This window comes from Pholcus phalangioides, unplaced genomic scaffold (assembly GCF_987345545.1).
Source record: "Pholcus phalangioides strain wild (caught in Gottingen) unplaced genomic scaffold, Ppha-v1.0 ptg000014l_1, whole genome shotgun sequence".
Classification (NCBI taxonomy): domain Eukaryota; kingdom Metazoa; phylum Arthropoda; class Arachnida; order Araneae; family Pholcidae; genus Pholcus; species Pholcus phalangioides.
The window spans coordinates 11687669-11704001 of record NW_028301607.1 but is presented as its reverse complement, the minus strand read 5'-3'; the positions used below and the strand labels follow the sequence as shown (position 1 = coordinate 11704001).

At 42.5% G+C, this 16333-nt stretch overlaps 1 protein-coding gene across 1 annotated transcript; it reads left to right on the top strand.

Annotated features, from left to right (window-relative positions):
- Positions 1-318: 318 nt before the first annotated feature.
- On the top strand, positions 319-16212 carry LOC149078156 (cilia- and flagella-associated protein 53-like). Its single transcript, XM_089242104.1, has 8 exons — positions 319-399; positions 500-747; positions 5670-5843; positions 8346-8653; positions 10058-10269; positions 12025-12241; positions 14749-14891; positions 16045-16212. The coding sequence occupies exons 1-8, from the start codon at positions 319-321 to the stop codon at positions 16210-16212; spliced, it is 1551 nt and encodes a 516-aa protein (XP_089098230.1).
- Positions 16213-16333: the final 121 nt, after the last annotated feature.

The following is a 16333-nucleotide window of genomic DNA, read 5'->3' as shown; positions in this document are numbered from 1 at the left end:
TCTACTCTGCTGAATTGGGGTGGAGATATACGCCTCTGGTTCTTGTTACTAGTAGCCAGGTACCCTAATTCAGTGGCACCCCCCCCCCCCCAGGTTCACTAATGAAGAAATTGCTTCAGATTTCTAAAATTTTGAAACTTAATGTCCTATTTTATGTTAAAATATTTTGGAAATAGATTCGCTGAAGTCCATGAATTGAAAATTCCATGCAATTTCTAAATTTTACTGGGATTTCTAATTTTTTTTTTCTTTAAATTTGGATTTCTGAAATTGCTTGTCCTCTCTCTCGCTCTCTCTGTCAAGCTTGAAGACTACGAGATGACTCATCATTACAATCCCAATTTAACGAATCCCAAGACCATCGATGCCACGGGATATATGCCGTACCTCCTCAGGAGGGTAAGTGCAGTACAGTTTTTCCCTTTTGTTTGTTTACGCCAATCGTCACCAAAATCAATTTCGAACTTCGAAAAAAGTGTTCATTATCTTCCTCGTTTAGCAAAAGAGGGCGGAGAAGGAGAACAAGGACTCGAAAGCCAGCAAAGCCTTCACGGACCTGACGATGCACTACGTCAAGCAGAAAATGCACGACGCTTTCGTGGGGTACGTTCACGAACACAACAAGGACCTGTTCCGTAGCAAGTGGGAGTGCGAGGCCGACAAGAGATGTCTCCACGAGAGAGTCAAGTTCGAGATGGACAAGATCATGGAGGACAATTCGTCCAAGCTCAGGGACCGCAAGCTCAGGTGGAAACTCATTTCAAACAGCATCCATTTCCATATGTGTATGTACGTACATTAGGGCAGTGGCCAGAAATTGGTTTTTGGGGAGGGGGGACGTGTGATGGAATAATATGCTTAACCATGTTGTTTTTTTAGGCACCAGTCATTTTCTGATATTTCGGGGGGATGCTCCACATCCTGGAACAGGACTCCTAGGCCAAGAACTTAGCGGTCCCGCAGACACAGGCGGATTTATGGTTCTGTCGCTCTCCTCCCATTCTAGTCTTGGTTTCTTGACCGCTCAATCCTCCAACTCACCGCCCTGTGCTAATACGCTTAACCTCCCCCCCCCCCACCCTTAATAATAAGCCGGTGTATAAATCACTCTCTTTTAGTTACCTTGCGTAGGATTTTGGTCACTTTCTATGCTCACACACACTCTAGATCACTCTTTTGGTCAGTTCTATGCTCATACATTCCGTAGGTTACTTTTGATCGCACACCGACTTACACTTGAGGTTAGTCGATTTCTGTCACTCTTTTGATCATTCACATCCTTGCACACTCTCTATGTCACTCTTTTGTTCACACACAGATTGCACACTCTTTTGTTCACACACAGATTGCACACTCTTTTGTTCACACACAGATTGCACACTCTTTTGTTCACACACGGCCTGCACACTCTTTTGTTCACACACAGATTGCACACTCTTTTGTTCACACACAGATTGCACACTCTTTTGTTCACACACGGCCTGCACACTCTTTTTTCCACTCATGCTTACACACTCTCTTGATCAGTGGTTCTCAAACCTTTCGAAGTCCGCGGCCGGAAAATCATCCGGGCCGCGGACTTCGAAAGGTTTGAGAACCACTGATCAAGAGAATTTTTGTTAAGTTGAAGGCCTTTTCACACAAACAAATAACGGGAAGCAAATGGGGAAATTAAACGTCAAATCACTCACAACTCTGACTCGTACTAGGGCACGGCAGTAGAGAAACATTGCTCTAGATCAGTGTTTCTTAATCTTTTCCTGCCTATGGCCCCTATGGACCATATTTTTTTTCTTGTGACCCTCTTGTCTTAGCCAGGGCCCCCCTCCACATAAAAGAGCGAGACCCTTCTTATTGAATGATTTTTTGATAAAATTGATATTAACGAAGAACAGCTTAAGTATTTACTTATTTTCGCAAATCATGGTACCACAGCTTAACAGTAGAACCCCCTCTCCCCCCCCCCTGATATCAGGGCCATACCAATATTGGTCTGTTTTAAGATGGCCCTGCTTATATGCAGGGCCGTTTCAGTAGTATCATTGGTCCCTACTTTCCTGGGAATACTTGTGTACAAATTTACAAACTTATTCTAGAAAAAATATGGTATCAAATCTCATTACAGTGGGGCCCCTCCTACGCACTCAACAAAGCTACGGGTTGTGAATGAGTGGGAGCATGTGTTAAGACGACCGTTACTCTATGAGCAGTTCTGCTTCACTTGAAAGCAGTCACTCTTTTTTCCTCACCGTACTTCACTCGAAGCTCAATTTCTTTATCTGATTTTTTTTAAAGCTAAGCAGCCCGTCATGGCTCATTCCCCTCCACTTGATGACCCATGGCCCCCTCGGAGTATCTCAGGACCGCAAGGGGGCCATATAGCCCCAGGTTGAGAAACGACTCCTCTAAATAACTCGTTTGGTAACTTGGGCAATTCCATCGCTCTTCCAGAAAAAATGATTATTTATGGAGGGCAATATACATTTTCGTGCCCTTCGCTCATCCTATTAATTTTTTTTTACTTTTCATTCCTTGCATCTGCCGTCCCTCCGAAATGGGCTGCCCTGGGCTATATAGCCCGCTAAACCCCCACTCACCGGTAAACGCGCGAGATTTCTGGATTTTTTTCTGAAAAAAGAAAACCTCACAATAGTAAAATTAGTCCTTAGACCTCCGGACGGAGCCCTGTCATCCTTACCCCCTATATGGGGTTCATGATCACTCTCAATTCAGTGGTCATTCGAATTTTTAAAAAAAACAAAAAGCGTACACATGAATTAAAAAATTTCAATGTTTTTCCCCTTCAATGGCTGCTTTTTCTTTCCCCTGGTACAGATCACATCGAAGGTGGTGCTGCCATCTATATTTCATTCGCCTCCTTACGAATAATAGGACGGCAGAAATGCTAAAATAATATAATTAAAATACTGTATTGTCACCACACGCGTTCGGAAAATTCGCCCATTTGTCTACATCTTCGGATTCCGGAATTATTCTTTTCTTTGCTGGGGGAGAATTTTTTTCCCCACTCTGAAGCAAACATCTCTTCATTGATATGAGATTTTTGTGTTCCCCCCCCCCCCGTTTAGACCAAAGCCGCCCTTAGGGGTGTGCGACGGTTCCGCGGTTCGAGGGGGTTCCCGCATTTAACAGAAGAACATTAATAAAAGTGAAAAAATACGATGTGCTATCAAATACATTTTTTGCCGAAGTGAAACGTAAGGTGTCCGATATCTTTAACTGATTAGATTCTGGAGTTATTTCTTTCACGGAATTCTGGAATTATTTCTGAATTTCGATCAATACTGGAATTGCTTCTCTCACTAATTCTGAATTTTCATCAATTCTGTGATTTTTTCCTCTGTCATTAATTCTGGATTTTCATAGATTCTGGACTTATTTCTCCCATGAATACCATTTCTTCCATTTTCATACACTCTGGAATTTCTTTCTCTCATTAATTCTGAACTGCCATCAATTCCGTGATCTTTTCTCTCACTAATTCTGAATTTTCATCTCATTTCTGGGTTATATTTTTCATTGATTCTAAGATTTCCTTTCTCTTTCATTAATTCTCTGCTTTCATTGGTAAGTAGGTATTTTTCATCATTCCTCTATACTCTGTGATAATTCATGAATCTTTGGATGTCCGATTCCTCTCTCTCCCACAGCATATACACAATCGGAATAAAGGAGCCCCGAAATTATTTTCGCACCGGACCCCGCGTACGATAAGTTCGGCCCTCGTTTAGACCCTTTGACAAATCACCCTCAAAATTCCCAGAATACAAGTTGCCTCCAAGCAGGGCAGATGCTATTCTAACGATGGCTCAGCTTGCCTTAGGAAAATGTAAAAAAACAGTCCGAAAAAGGGAGAAATCTGGGGGAAGAAAACCGCGTAACATCTATTTCGGGAATACCGTTGTTTGCTCACCAACAGCTAATCCAGTAAACTGGAGTGGGAAGAGAGGGAGGGGAGGTTACATCATCCATTCAGAAATAAAACAAAATAGGATGTGCAAACATCACTCACTGCTCATTCCTGTGGCGAATTGCCTCTGGAAAAATAAAAAAAGCAACTCTCCCGAAAGAGAAAAAAACCTTCTGAGGGCATAGCTTAAAGGCTATGGAAGTTATCAGAAATGCCAATAGGTGCAACTGAAAAGGGCCAGAAAAAAAAAAAATTCGCCATGCTCTAGGCAGAAGTCGCAAAACAATAAAACTAACCTCGACGGATGAAAAACATTATTCAGCAAAGAGAACCGCGTATCGTTGTTTGTTTTATTCCCCCCGGTGCAACTTTGTTTTTGTTGTGAATAATTAATGACCGGTTTTTTAAGTTTAGTAGCGCCATCTTTTGCAATAATTTTAAAATACTTTAGTAATAGAATGTAAGCAGACATTCTTGTTTTTTTTCAGTTTATTAATTCAATGATTTTAAATTAAAGTAATATTTAATTAATTTAGAATAATAAATTTAACATGCGATATTGATTGAATGTATGTTATTTGTATAATTTTGTTTTTCATCATAGTGATGTTAAACCCATTTGGTGGCGTTTATTAGTCTTGGATCAGGGTGGCGTTAGTGGTGCAATTTCGGTATCTACGCCGCTCCTCTACCTAATTGAATTAGATAGTTATGAAATTAATTTCGTCACTAGAAATAAGCAGTTTTTTAACCAAGAACTCTACTGTTGGAACCGATAGTTCAAATGATCACAAATTTAATTTTTTTTTCACGGTACTTTTATGTTGTCGCGGGCCGCACAAAATCACTTCACGAGCCGTATGCGGCCAGCTGTTGGCCACCCCAATCTTAGATTACATGAGGAACGCTTAAAATGAATTCTTAAATCACGTTCGTAAGTTCACTTAACATCAAATCGTACGGAGACGCTTAAATGAAATCTTGAATTGTATGGCGACACTTAAAATAATATCAGAAATGGGGACATGTCTCATAAATGAGTGGGTGAGTTAATCCCACGCTTGGGATCCGGAAAAAAAAATAATTCGGGAAACCGGAAAATATGAGGACAAAAGCGTGAAATCTGAGGGGAAAAAAAGCACAAGGACACCTAAAATTAGATTTCAAACGCTTGTGGACACTTCTTTGGTATACCAAAATGCTTGGAGGCACTTGAAATCAAAAATGGGGACATGTTTCCTCATAAAAATGAGTGTGTCAGTACCCTACACACTTGAGATCCGAATAAAAACAGAAAAAACAATTCGGGAAACTTCAAAATGAGAACAAAAGGATGAAATCTAAAAAACGTAGGAGAACGCCTAAATTATTAAATCAGAAATTAGAACATGTTCTCATGAATGAGTTCATCTAGTAACTCTGTACACTTGGGTTTCCCTAGACCAGCGGTTCTCAACCGGTGCTCCGCGGAGCCCCAGCTCGAGAAAAATACAAAAAGCAGTAAATTCGGAAAAAATAATTATAAGTATTTTTGAATAATAATATTAAATCAGTTTGATGAATGAATGAAAAATAGGGGCTCCTCCACAGAAATTATATACCAGAAAGGGCTCCGCTAGTCAAAAAGGTTGAGAACCGATTCCCTAGACCAAGCATTAAGGCAGCACTGGAGTTCTCAGACTGCACAGATCATTATTTCTGCAAATATCAAGGTAACTTTTCCTATTATACATATTAGATTGAAAGACATCCTGGAAAAGGAGTCGGACAAGTTCGAGGGTGAAGTGAAAGCCCTGGAGGAACCGGCTGTCAAAACCAGGCAAGACATGCTCGAGCGCTACCAGGAGATCATGACCAAGAAAGAGTTTGAACGCAGGAAGCTTGCCGAAGCCAAGAAAGAGCAACAGTTCAGGTGACCATCAAACGGCCCTTTTTTATCTTTTACAAAATTGGTGTAGATTGAGGGTCTCTCAATATGTGCTCCACGGAACCCTTAGAACCACGTAAGCACATCCCATAAGGGATCCGCGGCCGCTCAGGACAATAGAATAAATGAGTAATTTTGTGAATAAATGAAAAAAGGACCTGTACGGCTCTGTCATAGAAATTGTAGGCTTATAATGACTCCACGAGTCAAAAAAACGTTTTTAAACGGCGGTGTAGACAGACCAGAGCCGTAACTTTCTTTTAAACCGTACACAGCCCCCGCCGCCACCCCTAGATTAACGCCCACGGTGACTGCACTACCATTTCACCATCGGAGCGCCGAAGCTATGTCTCGCACGGGTTATGACTACAGGCCCGTTTACACGAGACAAGTGCTTTAGTTGGTAACTTAATTTTAACTTACCGATTCTTCTTGAAAGTGTCCACACGATAAGTGGTAAGTAGACGCTCATTGGATAATTTTTACGGAGGTAAGCAGGAGTTAGCGCATGCGCGCTTCAGTCTACTCAAATCCACGGAGAGAGAGAGAGAGAGACGCAACGCGCGGGAGAATAATAGTAATAATTTTTTATTTATCTGGCATTCAGAGAGGTGCTTTTTTTTAAATATATAAATCCTCCCCACCTGATATATATTTTTGAATCTTCAAATTTTTTCAACTCATGAAATCACGTCGACAGAATATTCCATAGCTTTTTCCAACATCGAATAATTTTTAGCTTGTTTGTTAAGGTAATTTTCATTTCAATAGTTCAACAAACATTCATGGCGAAGATATTTTTCAACAAACTCTTGAAGGTTGTGTCCTCTGGCCACCTCACCATCCAATATTTCCACGGAATTCTAGCGAAACTTCAGGAGACGACGGAGTATGAACAGGTTCACGCTTGAGATCAAAATAAACCCCTCCGTGAGAGAGCAAAAAGACCCCTCCAAGAGAGCGGCAGATCACGCCCACTGGCGCATGCGCATAGGTCTACTTAACCGGAAAAAATAGATCTGTTCGTATTCACTTACCAACTAAAGCCGTGTAAACGGCCCTTATCGTCTGCATACATTGTATCCAAGTTGGCCGCGCATCGATGGAGACTCGAGCACGTTCTGGCAGGCCCTTCAACATCCAGAAATGAGATCGTTATTGACCAATGAGGACCGTGGTAATGAAGAATCAACGATTCAAGATCAAGAACTTGCAGACGAAGCGGGCCATTAGATCCGTTCATTCTACTTTGACTGACGGTTTAGCGTTCAGGAGATGTGATGTCAAAGTCATGCTCACCGTTTTCTATGACTCCAGCAGGATGATTCATCACGAGTACGCACCGCATGGCACAACTGTCACCAAGCAGTACTTCCAAGAGGTTCTGCGTCGCAATTTGCAGCTCCATAACGATTAATGCAGGTTTTTTTCTGCCATTTTGTCAAAAACAAAAACGGAACACACGTGGCGTTCACTTATACTTCCTTTCTCATCGGCAGTTTGCGGCAATCGCAAGCTTCTGCGAGTAGGAAAAACTTCAAGCACGCGCAATAGGATCGCGCACATATTTGCACCCAACCACGCTTCCCTAGCTTCATTGGTTCGCACATGAAAAATTATGGTCGGATTCTTTTTGAACAAACCCAGTAAATCCACCCCTGCATCACCTTAGCAGAAAAAATTTGAATGAGGGGAATTCTCGTTGCTTATGAAGTTCAAAACTTTTGCAAAAAGATTTTAAAATTTGAAAAACCGAAATTTCTATTATCAAAAATGCAAAAACGTTTTGAAAACTCCAAACAATGAATGACCTTGTCTGAAATAGTTATGCGACTAGCGGCGCTGACCCATATCACAAAAGAGGCTCGCGATACATTTCTATACCAATGAAGTGACTCTTGACCCCGTTTCTATACTAATGAAGTGACTCTTGACCCCGTTTCTATACCAATGAAGTGACTCTTGACCCCGTTTCTATACCAATGAAGTGACTTTTGACCCCGTTTCTATACTAATGAAGTGACTCTTGACCCCGTTTCTATACCAATGAAGTGACTCTTGACCCCGTTTCTATACCAATGAAGTGACTCTTGACCCCGTTTCTATACCAATGAAGTGACTTTTGACCCCGTTTCTATACTAATGAAGTGACTCTTGACCCCGTTTCTATACCAATGAAGTGACTCTTGACCCCGTTTCTATACTAATGAAGTGACTCTTGACCCCGTTTCTATACCAATGAAGTGACTCTTGACCCCGTTTCTATACCAATGAAGTGACTTTTGACCCCGTTTCTATACTAATGAAGTGACTCTTGACCCCGTTTCTATACCAATGAAGTGACTCTTGACCCCGTTTCTATACCAATGAAGTGACTTTTGACCCCGTTTCTATACTAATGAAGTGACTCTTGACCCCGTTTCTATACCAATGAAGTGACTCTTGAGTGAAATTTGACCCTTGTCCCCCCCCCCCCCTGGTTTACAGGAACAACTGTCCCGAGCTGCGTGCACTGATAAGCGAGAAAATCTGCAAGATCGTCGCGGAAGAAGGCAAGAACCTGAACGAAGAAAGAACCATATTCACCCAGCAAAAGCTGGACGAAGATAAGATGTACGCCGAAGCCTGGAGGCTGGACGCGGAAGCCAAGGAGAGAAGGGAATTCGAACAGGATCGCTTGAGGAAGGAGAAGAACGTCCAGTTCAGCAAGAGCCTCTTCGAGCAATTCCAGCACGATCGCTCTTCCAAGTCCGGTAGTCTGAAGTCCCAAGAAGACGAAGCTCAATTGGTGGTAAGTAACTCATCACCTATCTGATTAGCATTGTCTAATGTCACTGGTGATGTACCAACTCGTCTTCCTTAAGCAAATTACAGTCTTAGAAGCGTAGCGGCCAAGTGGCGTAGTGATAAGATGTCTACTACCGTGAAGGTTGTCGTCACGATGCCAGGTTCAAACCTGAGGGAGGATATAGATAAAATATTTCCCTAACGAGCTTGAGGTGACCACCGATGGATGGCGCCTTCATTTACAACCCAACTCATTAATGGCAGCAAACTGCAATATAGCGATATGGATTGGATATATATATATAGATAGATTGCAATATAGCTTTGTTGTTGACTGTAGTCTTAGAAGCGTGTGGTGCAGTGATATGGGATGTTCTACCGTCAGGTCCGTATGGTCGGTTTCAGGAATTGTCTAAGAAATGTTCTTCATCAATCGTACCTGGCGTGACCAGCGATAGACGGAACCTTCCCGATATGCCCTCGTTCAAAGTCCCCCACCATTCTCAAGACGAGGATGAAAGTAAAACGTGACATTTTGTCAGTTAAAGTACCTACCAAACTATCGTGGGGAGTAGCAGATGAATGATGAATTGGGGAAGAGTCACGCGTGACAGAAGTTTGAGAACCACTGGACCATGGTTTTACATCCTGTGAGTTATGACCCGAACTTGATTCGTAAGGGCTTCCTAGACAAATCGTACAAATCCACTTACAGCCAGGGATTCTTGAGGTATGGGTCACACGGTCCAAACATTCCAAACTTGATTCGGAAAGATTTCCTAGACGATCGTATGAATCCAGTTGCAATTTATTGGCAGGGGCTTCCTAAATGAGCGTTCTAATCCTCTAACTGCCAGTGATTCTTGAACTGTGAGCCATGACCCAAACTTGATTCGCAGAAACTTCCTAGATGAGTCCACTCACAGTACGAATCCACTCACAGTCCTGTGATAAAAAGCGCTTTTTGCGTCATTGGTTTCATTAATTTTGAAAAGCAAACAGTCCCGTGGGTCGTTAAGCTGATTTTGTCGTTGATTTTGGGTCAAAGGTCAAGAACCCCCTGGCTGAGACATTTTACGTACCGTTCCTACTTTCTGATAAGCGCTGTTTGAGGCGCGGATCCGAGGCGATGGGGGTGGGTCGGGGGGGGGGGGCAACTAAGTGTTTAGATTTCGTAGTATCGTCCTGTATTGTATGGAACAGACCAATGTTTCTCGTACTACCCGGATCTGCGGAAGGGGATGGTCTCCTTCTTCTGTATCCGCACCTGCTCTGAAGATTAAAAAGTAGTTCTCACTTTTTGGACAGTTAAATTGGCAAAAATACCCCTTAACTTATTAATTTGTATTCAATTCCTGCTCTTTGATTGGCTGATTGACTTTTTTCCCCCTTTTCGTCTGGACCAAAGAAAGAACAGCAACGTCTGTTTGAGCTTGAGAAAGAATGGGAGCTGGCAGAGAAGAGAATGAAGCAAGAGAGGCAAAAGAAAGACCTGGACAAATGCCTGAAGAGCAAGCTGAAGAGAAGAGCCAGGGAGGTCCAGGAAGACTTGATGCTGGACTTGTACTTCTTGGATAAGATCCTGAACGATGACAGTGAGGCGCAGAAGTTGCTGGACAAGAAGGTATGTGTGCAATTAGAGGCGGATTTATATGGTTTTTCCGCCTGTGGGCTGCACAAAGTTTACCGCCCTTCTCGTTTAATTGATGCGATTATTTTCGTCTAATTTTGTTGACCATTCATTCCCCGAATTCTCCTCCCTGTGCCCACCCAGCCTCCAACCTTGTAATTACTCCAATGTCTCTAAGTCACTTTTCGTCACATATGCTTGCGTACTCTTTTGATCATTCCCATAATGCTCAGGTACTCTCAAAATCACTCTTTTGGTCATTCACATTCTTGCACACTGTTTTGGCCACTCAGATGCTTGCACATGCTTTGGGTCACTCCTCTGTTCGCTCACTGACCTGGTTCCTCGCTTTCTTGGTCATTCTTTTGTTGATTCACATGCTTGACACATTCCCTACATCACTCTTTTTGTCACTCTCATGCTTCGCACTGTTTCGGTCACTCACGTGCTTGCAAACTCTCTCTAGGTTTGGTGACTCACTCACTTAGTCACTAATTCTCTCGGCAGAGGCGGATTTTTCGTGAGCAATATAAGTTTTCTCACCCGTCTCCCATTCTACTGATTTTCTTCAGCCCTCATTCCTCAAATTTTGCCGCCCTGGGCTATATCCCGCCTGTAAATACACCACCGTGTACGTCGCTATGACCACTCGACCACCATAGCGGAAAAAATATGAGTCAGCAAACCACTTATTTTGAGATACATTATATGCGTTGTGCATCGTGTTGGACTCTCATCGTGAGAGTACAGGTTCGAGCTTCGTTGGCGATCGGTTAAAGTTGGTTTTCTGCAGTTTCTCAACTTCGAAGCGCAAAAGTGATCCTGTCTCTAATTTGAAAAAAAAAAAAATCTCTGCGGGGAGAGCAGAAGCAGAGTCCTCCAACACTATTCTTGAATGACAAAAAAATTCGAACATCTGCCCTTTTCACTTCAAAATATGACGGCAGCACTGGAACACGAAACACGCATAATTCTGACAACTAAATACCTTAAGGCACACATACACTCAGAGCACACGTTCTGCCACGTACCAATTCCTTATAAATTCCGCAAATGAATCAGGGAATTAGAGCTTTTCTAGATATTGTACCGAGACGAACTCGGAAAAAATAGGCATCTGGTATCCACCGGGAAACGGACAGAACACTTCTTGCAAACCAGGCAAGTTCACTACCATATGCACCACTGGAGACAGGACCTGAGCTTTCTTAACAGCCTCCCGTCCCCCGGGCAAACTGATTTTTCTGAGGCCCCCATCCCTAGAAATTCCTGCTTACCAATTTGCATGCTTACTCTCGAAAAATCTCGAAAATTTCAATCAGATCTCATTATAATTGGGCCCCTCTGCACCTGGGGTCCAAAGGCCCTGTCCGGATGCGCCAATGCGTTAAGACGGCACTCTGGACACGACCCTGCCTCACACTTAATTCCCCGAGGAAATGTTTACAAGGTGCATGTATAGTTACGTAGTAGCACTGGTAGATTCTCTGGAATTGTCAACAACACGCTGTCACTGTGTGTGTGTGTGTGTGTGTGATGTGTACTTCATTTTCTTTTCTATAAAAATCTTCTTAAATTGTGGGTTTCTTTACACTGGTAAATGTCTCATTTGAACAACCCTTACAATAATCTCTGTCAAATGGTCTCCTTTTACAGTGTTAAGTTCTCATGAAATCGCCAGAAGAAGCCAATCTTCCTCTTAACGTGTACAAAAAAGCATCTTTCCCCCCCCCCCTTATTTCCCTTTAGAAAGCCCTGAAGAAGGAGCAAGACGAATACCTGGCATACCTCGCGTCTCAGGTCCAAAGCGAATTGGACTTCGAGAAGGCCGTAGACCGGTTGCAGGAGCAGGAAACCAACAGGATGTGGGAGAAACGCGAGAAAGAATGGGAAGCCGAGAGGAAGAGGAGAGACGTTCTCAACAGGAAGAACATCAGGCAGCTGCACGAACAGATACGCAACAAAAGTAAGCAACGGCATTAGCCGATGAACAACGTTATTCATGACATTCGTAATATACAGCGAAGTGTGACGTCAGTGTCATAGCTGTAGCCAATAACTGTTCCCAACGGTAAGGCCAGTCGTCCAATGCAAGCTACTGCGAGCGAAAACAAGTCGCGTGTATGCGCAAACCACTTGTGAGTCTCACGCATAAACGTGACTTGTTATCGCTCTTAGTAGCTTCCAGTGGACGACCAGTCTCTTGGACGTCACATGGAGTGGCAAAACCAGTTTTTTCTTCAATGATGGATGAGTCCACTTTCAAGGGCGGGGGGGGGGGGTGCCTTAGTTCAAACCAAGGGTGTTGTACCTTTAGGAGAGGGCGGACCACTTTACTGATTTGAGAGTATGTCGTGGTCCACTTGATTCAGTGGTCCGGAACAACGCCGTTATTTTAGTGATCTGTAAATGTGCCGCAGGTCACTCAAGTGTTCCAGAACTGTGCCGCATGAACTGTAAATATGCTGCGGAACACATGAATCTGAAACTGGGACGTGTGATCACTTAAGTGATCGATAAATGTGCCGCGGATCCCTCAAGTGTTCTGTAATTGTGCCGCAGTGATCTATTAATACGTGCGGATCGATTAAATGAATTCTGGCAATGTGTCGCGGGCCACATTTACGATCTAGAACTGCAACGCGGTTCACTTGAGTAATCGGGAAATGTGCCGCGTACCACTTGAGTGATCTGGCAATATGTCACGGGTCACGCAAATGATTTGGAACTGCCCATGTGTATTACTACAATAATAATACCATTAGGCTGGTCGTCCACTGGAAGCGACAACACGCAGCTAGAAACGCGGCCGCCATGGATATTTTTTAGAAATATATCCAGAGGACCTGTATTTATCAAGTCCATAGCATGAGGCATCTGCTACAACTACTTAACCATACGATGCATCTCGTACAAATTCCTTCTCTGGGAGGGTTTTTCAAACTGTGCGCCGCCAGTCTTTGTCAGGGGTGCAGTGAAACGGCGGCCCAGCGAAGGTTTTTCGAAGAGATTCTTTGGTAAACTGCCCTGGACAGTCACAGATAAGCCTTGAACATCACAACCCCTGAACGGCAATTATCAAACCTTGCAGCTTCCATGTTTAGGCGGAAAGGAGGGAGGGGAAGAGAGAGATAGAGAGAGACCAAAGGAGAAAAAAACGACGCGAGTGGTGTGGAGAAAAAAAAGTAATCGCACTGCACCTGCGCAAAAGACGGAAAGACGCGCAAAATGCCATTTCAGCGGGATCGGTCGATCGTCTGCTGCAGTCAACTTAAGTTACTCACTCAAGATGCTTCTAGTGTGGACGACGTTCTCCTACTTTCTGTTCAGAGGGCTCTTGTTTTGCGAATACAGGCAATTGCATGAGACTTATTTATCGGTTGAAGTCGCTTCCAGTGGACAACCGACCAGACAAAACGAGTTTTTTGTTTTTTTTCAAAGATGGAGGACGACGAGCTACTAGTTTACTACTAGTTACTACTTTCTAGTGTTTTCATTAGTGTAGTAAGTTCACTCATTTACTAGGTGCCTTAGTTCGAACAATCCATCGAGAGAGTCACATTCATTTTCTTATCATGTAAATAACCAGCTTGTGTCCACTCAACATACACTAACACGCCCTCTATACCACGATAGAGAAATTTGTAAGAAAGACCAAACGACCTCCTCGGAAGACAATGTTCTACTGGCGCTTTGGCTGAAGAGGCGGCCGAATCTGTATCGCCATTGTGACGTATCGGTGTTGGTATGACGTGGCAGATTTTTGATTGGGTAGATGGGGATCGGAGTCTTCAAATGTGAATAAGATATTCTGCCGGCTCTTCAGGCGAGGCGGCGGTAGATCATGGGTTTTCTAAGAAATTGCCTCTTCCTACTCGATGTCCACCACAGTAATGGATGTGGCTGATGAAAAGCCTCGAACACGGCATAACATCCCGAAAATTATGGATACACACTCCGTCTGCGAAAGCCTGCCTTCTCTTGAAAAAGCCTATCCACAACAGGCAAAATAACCATGTTGAATCGTTACTTCCGAATTCGGAAAACAGATGGCACTACTTTCGAACACATACTGTATCGTGCATTTTTTCAGAAACGGACATTAAGTTAGAGATGCATTCGTGGCGTGCACCAATTCGTTAGAAATCCCTCGAAGGAATGTTTGTGAGGTTCATGTACGGTAAAGTAGTAGTAGACTCATTTCCGACTTTTGAAAGTGTCACTTTTTGCTCACAAAAACTGCCATGCACCGAAAAAGTTCAGTGCCTGCTTTACCGTATGATCACCGAAGCTTTTCCCAATTCACCAGACGGCAACCTCTTCCGTATCCAACCAATAAATTGCCATCGGGAAGGGGGGGGGGTGATCAAGTTGGGGATGACTAGAGTGAATGCGTCTAAGATACAAAACAACAACTTTTGATATTATTATTCATGTACGAGTCACTAAAACTCGAATGAAATGACATTTCAGGGGAAATGTGCCGACTCGTCGAAGAGAGGAAGATACAGTACGACGAAGAGATCAAGAAGCAGGTCGAGTTCGACAGGAAGCATCTCGATGAAGAAAAGCAACTCGCCAAGGAAGAGAGGCTCAGGAGTGGGCACGAGCTGATGGTATACCTCACGTTTGCATACGCCATGTTTTTCCCCCACGTCTGTGCATTTCATAGCTGCGAACCTTGAAGAATGAGAATTAGGGAGACTTTTTTCTCGCTTCCAAACCAAAATTGTACGGAAATTAAAAAATAAAAGGGATTTTTTTTGTAAACACAGTAGGGATTTTTCCTAAAAGTAAAATAAGAGGGACTTTTCATAAATGAAGTAAAATAAGAGGAATTTATTATTAACAAAAGCCAAATAGGATTTCTCATAAATGAAAGTACAATATTATGATTTCTTTCGTAAGGGGCCATTCAAGTAGCACGTAAGCAGATTTTCAGCCATTTTTGAACCCCCCCCCCTTCCCCTTGTCAGCAAAAGTCAGCAAAACACTGATCCCCTCTTCCCGTCAGCAAAATTTCGTCAGCAGCTTAGAATGTTTCATATCTTCAAAAAGGAGTAGTCGTTGATGACGTAAGACCTTGTCATCGAAAGTCAGCAAATCCGAAACCCCTCCCCCCCCCCCGATGCTGACGTAATACTTTAATGACCCCTAACTGAAAATAAAATAGTTGTGATTTTTCAAAAATGAAAGTAAAATACAGTCGAATCCCGTTTTCATGAATACCATTATAGCAAAAAAATTTCGTTTTAACGAACACTTTTTCTAATCTCCTAAATAAGTTCACATAAGAATAATGCAAAATCCAGTAATTCTTTTATAACGAAATTTCATTATCACGAAGTGATTTCTTCGGTCTCTCGAAGTTCGTTATAACGGGATTCGACTGTATTAGGAGTTTTATAGATAGAAGTAAAAGTATAGTAATTGAAGTAAAAGGAAGTAGGCTTTTCATAATAAAAGTAAAAATATTAAGGTTTTTTTATAAATGAAAGTAAAATATGAGGGACTTTTCATGAATGAAAGCAAGGTAGCGGGGATTTTCCATAAGTAAAAGTAAAAATAGTAGGGATTTTTCTTAATTAAAAGTAAAGATCTAGTAGGGATTTTTCTTAATTAAAAGTAAAGATCTAGTAGGGATTTTTCAAAAATAAAGCTGTGTATTAGGGTTTTTTTATTACAAGTAAAGTACGCAATGGTAGGGATTTTTCATAAATAAACACGCTAGATATCGTATTGAGCATGTGTCCATTGGTCTAATTGCAGAACCAGATAAAACAAAAAGAATCCTTCGTCAAGGAGCTGAAACGCAAAGAGGTCGAGGAGCTCCAGAAGCTGAAGGACCTACAAGAAGAGTACGACGAGAAGATCGAGAAGATCATCGCCGACGCCAAAATACCAAACCTCCATCCTTACAGGTCCTCTCGCATGTGAAATGCATCCACGACTTTCATTTTGTCTTCTCTTTTTTTGTTTGTCATAATCATTAGTGATTTAGGTCCATTATATGCCGTTAATAAATATGTGTGTGTGTCATGCCATTTTGTTTTTCTAT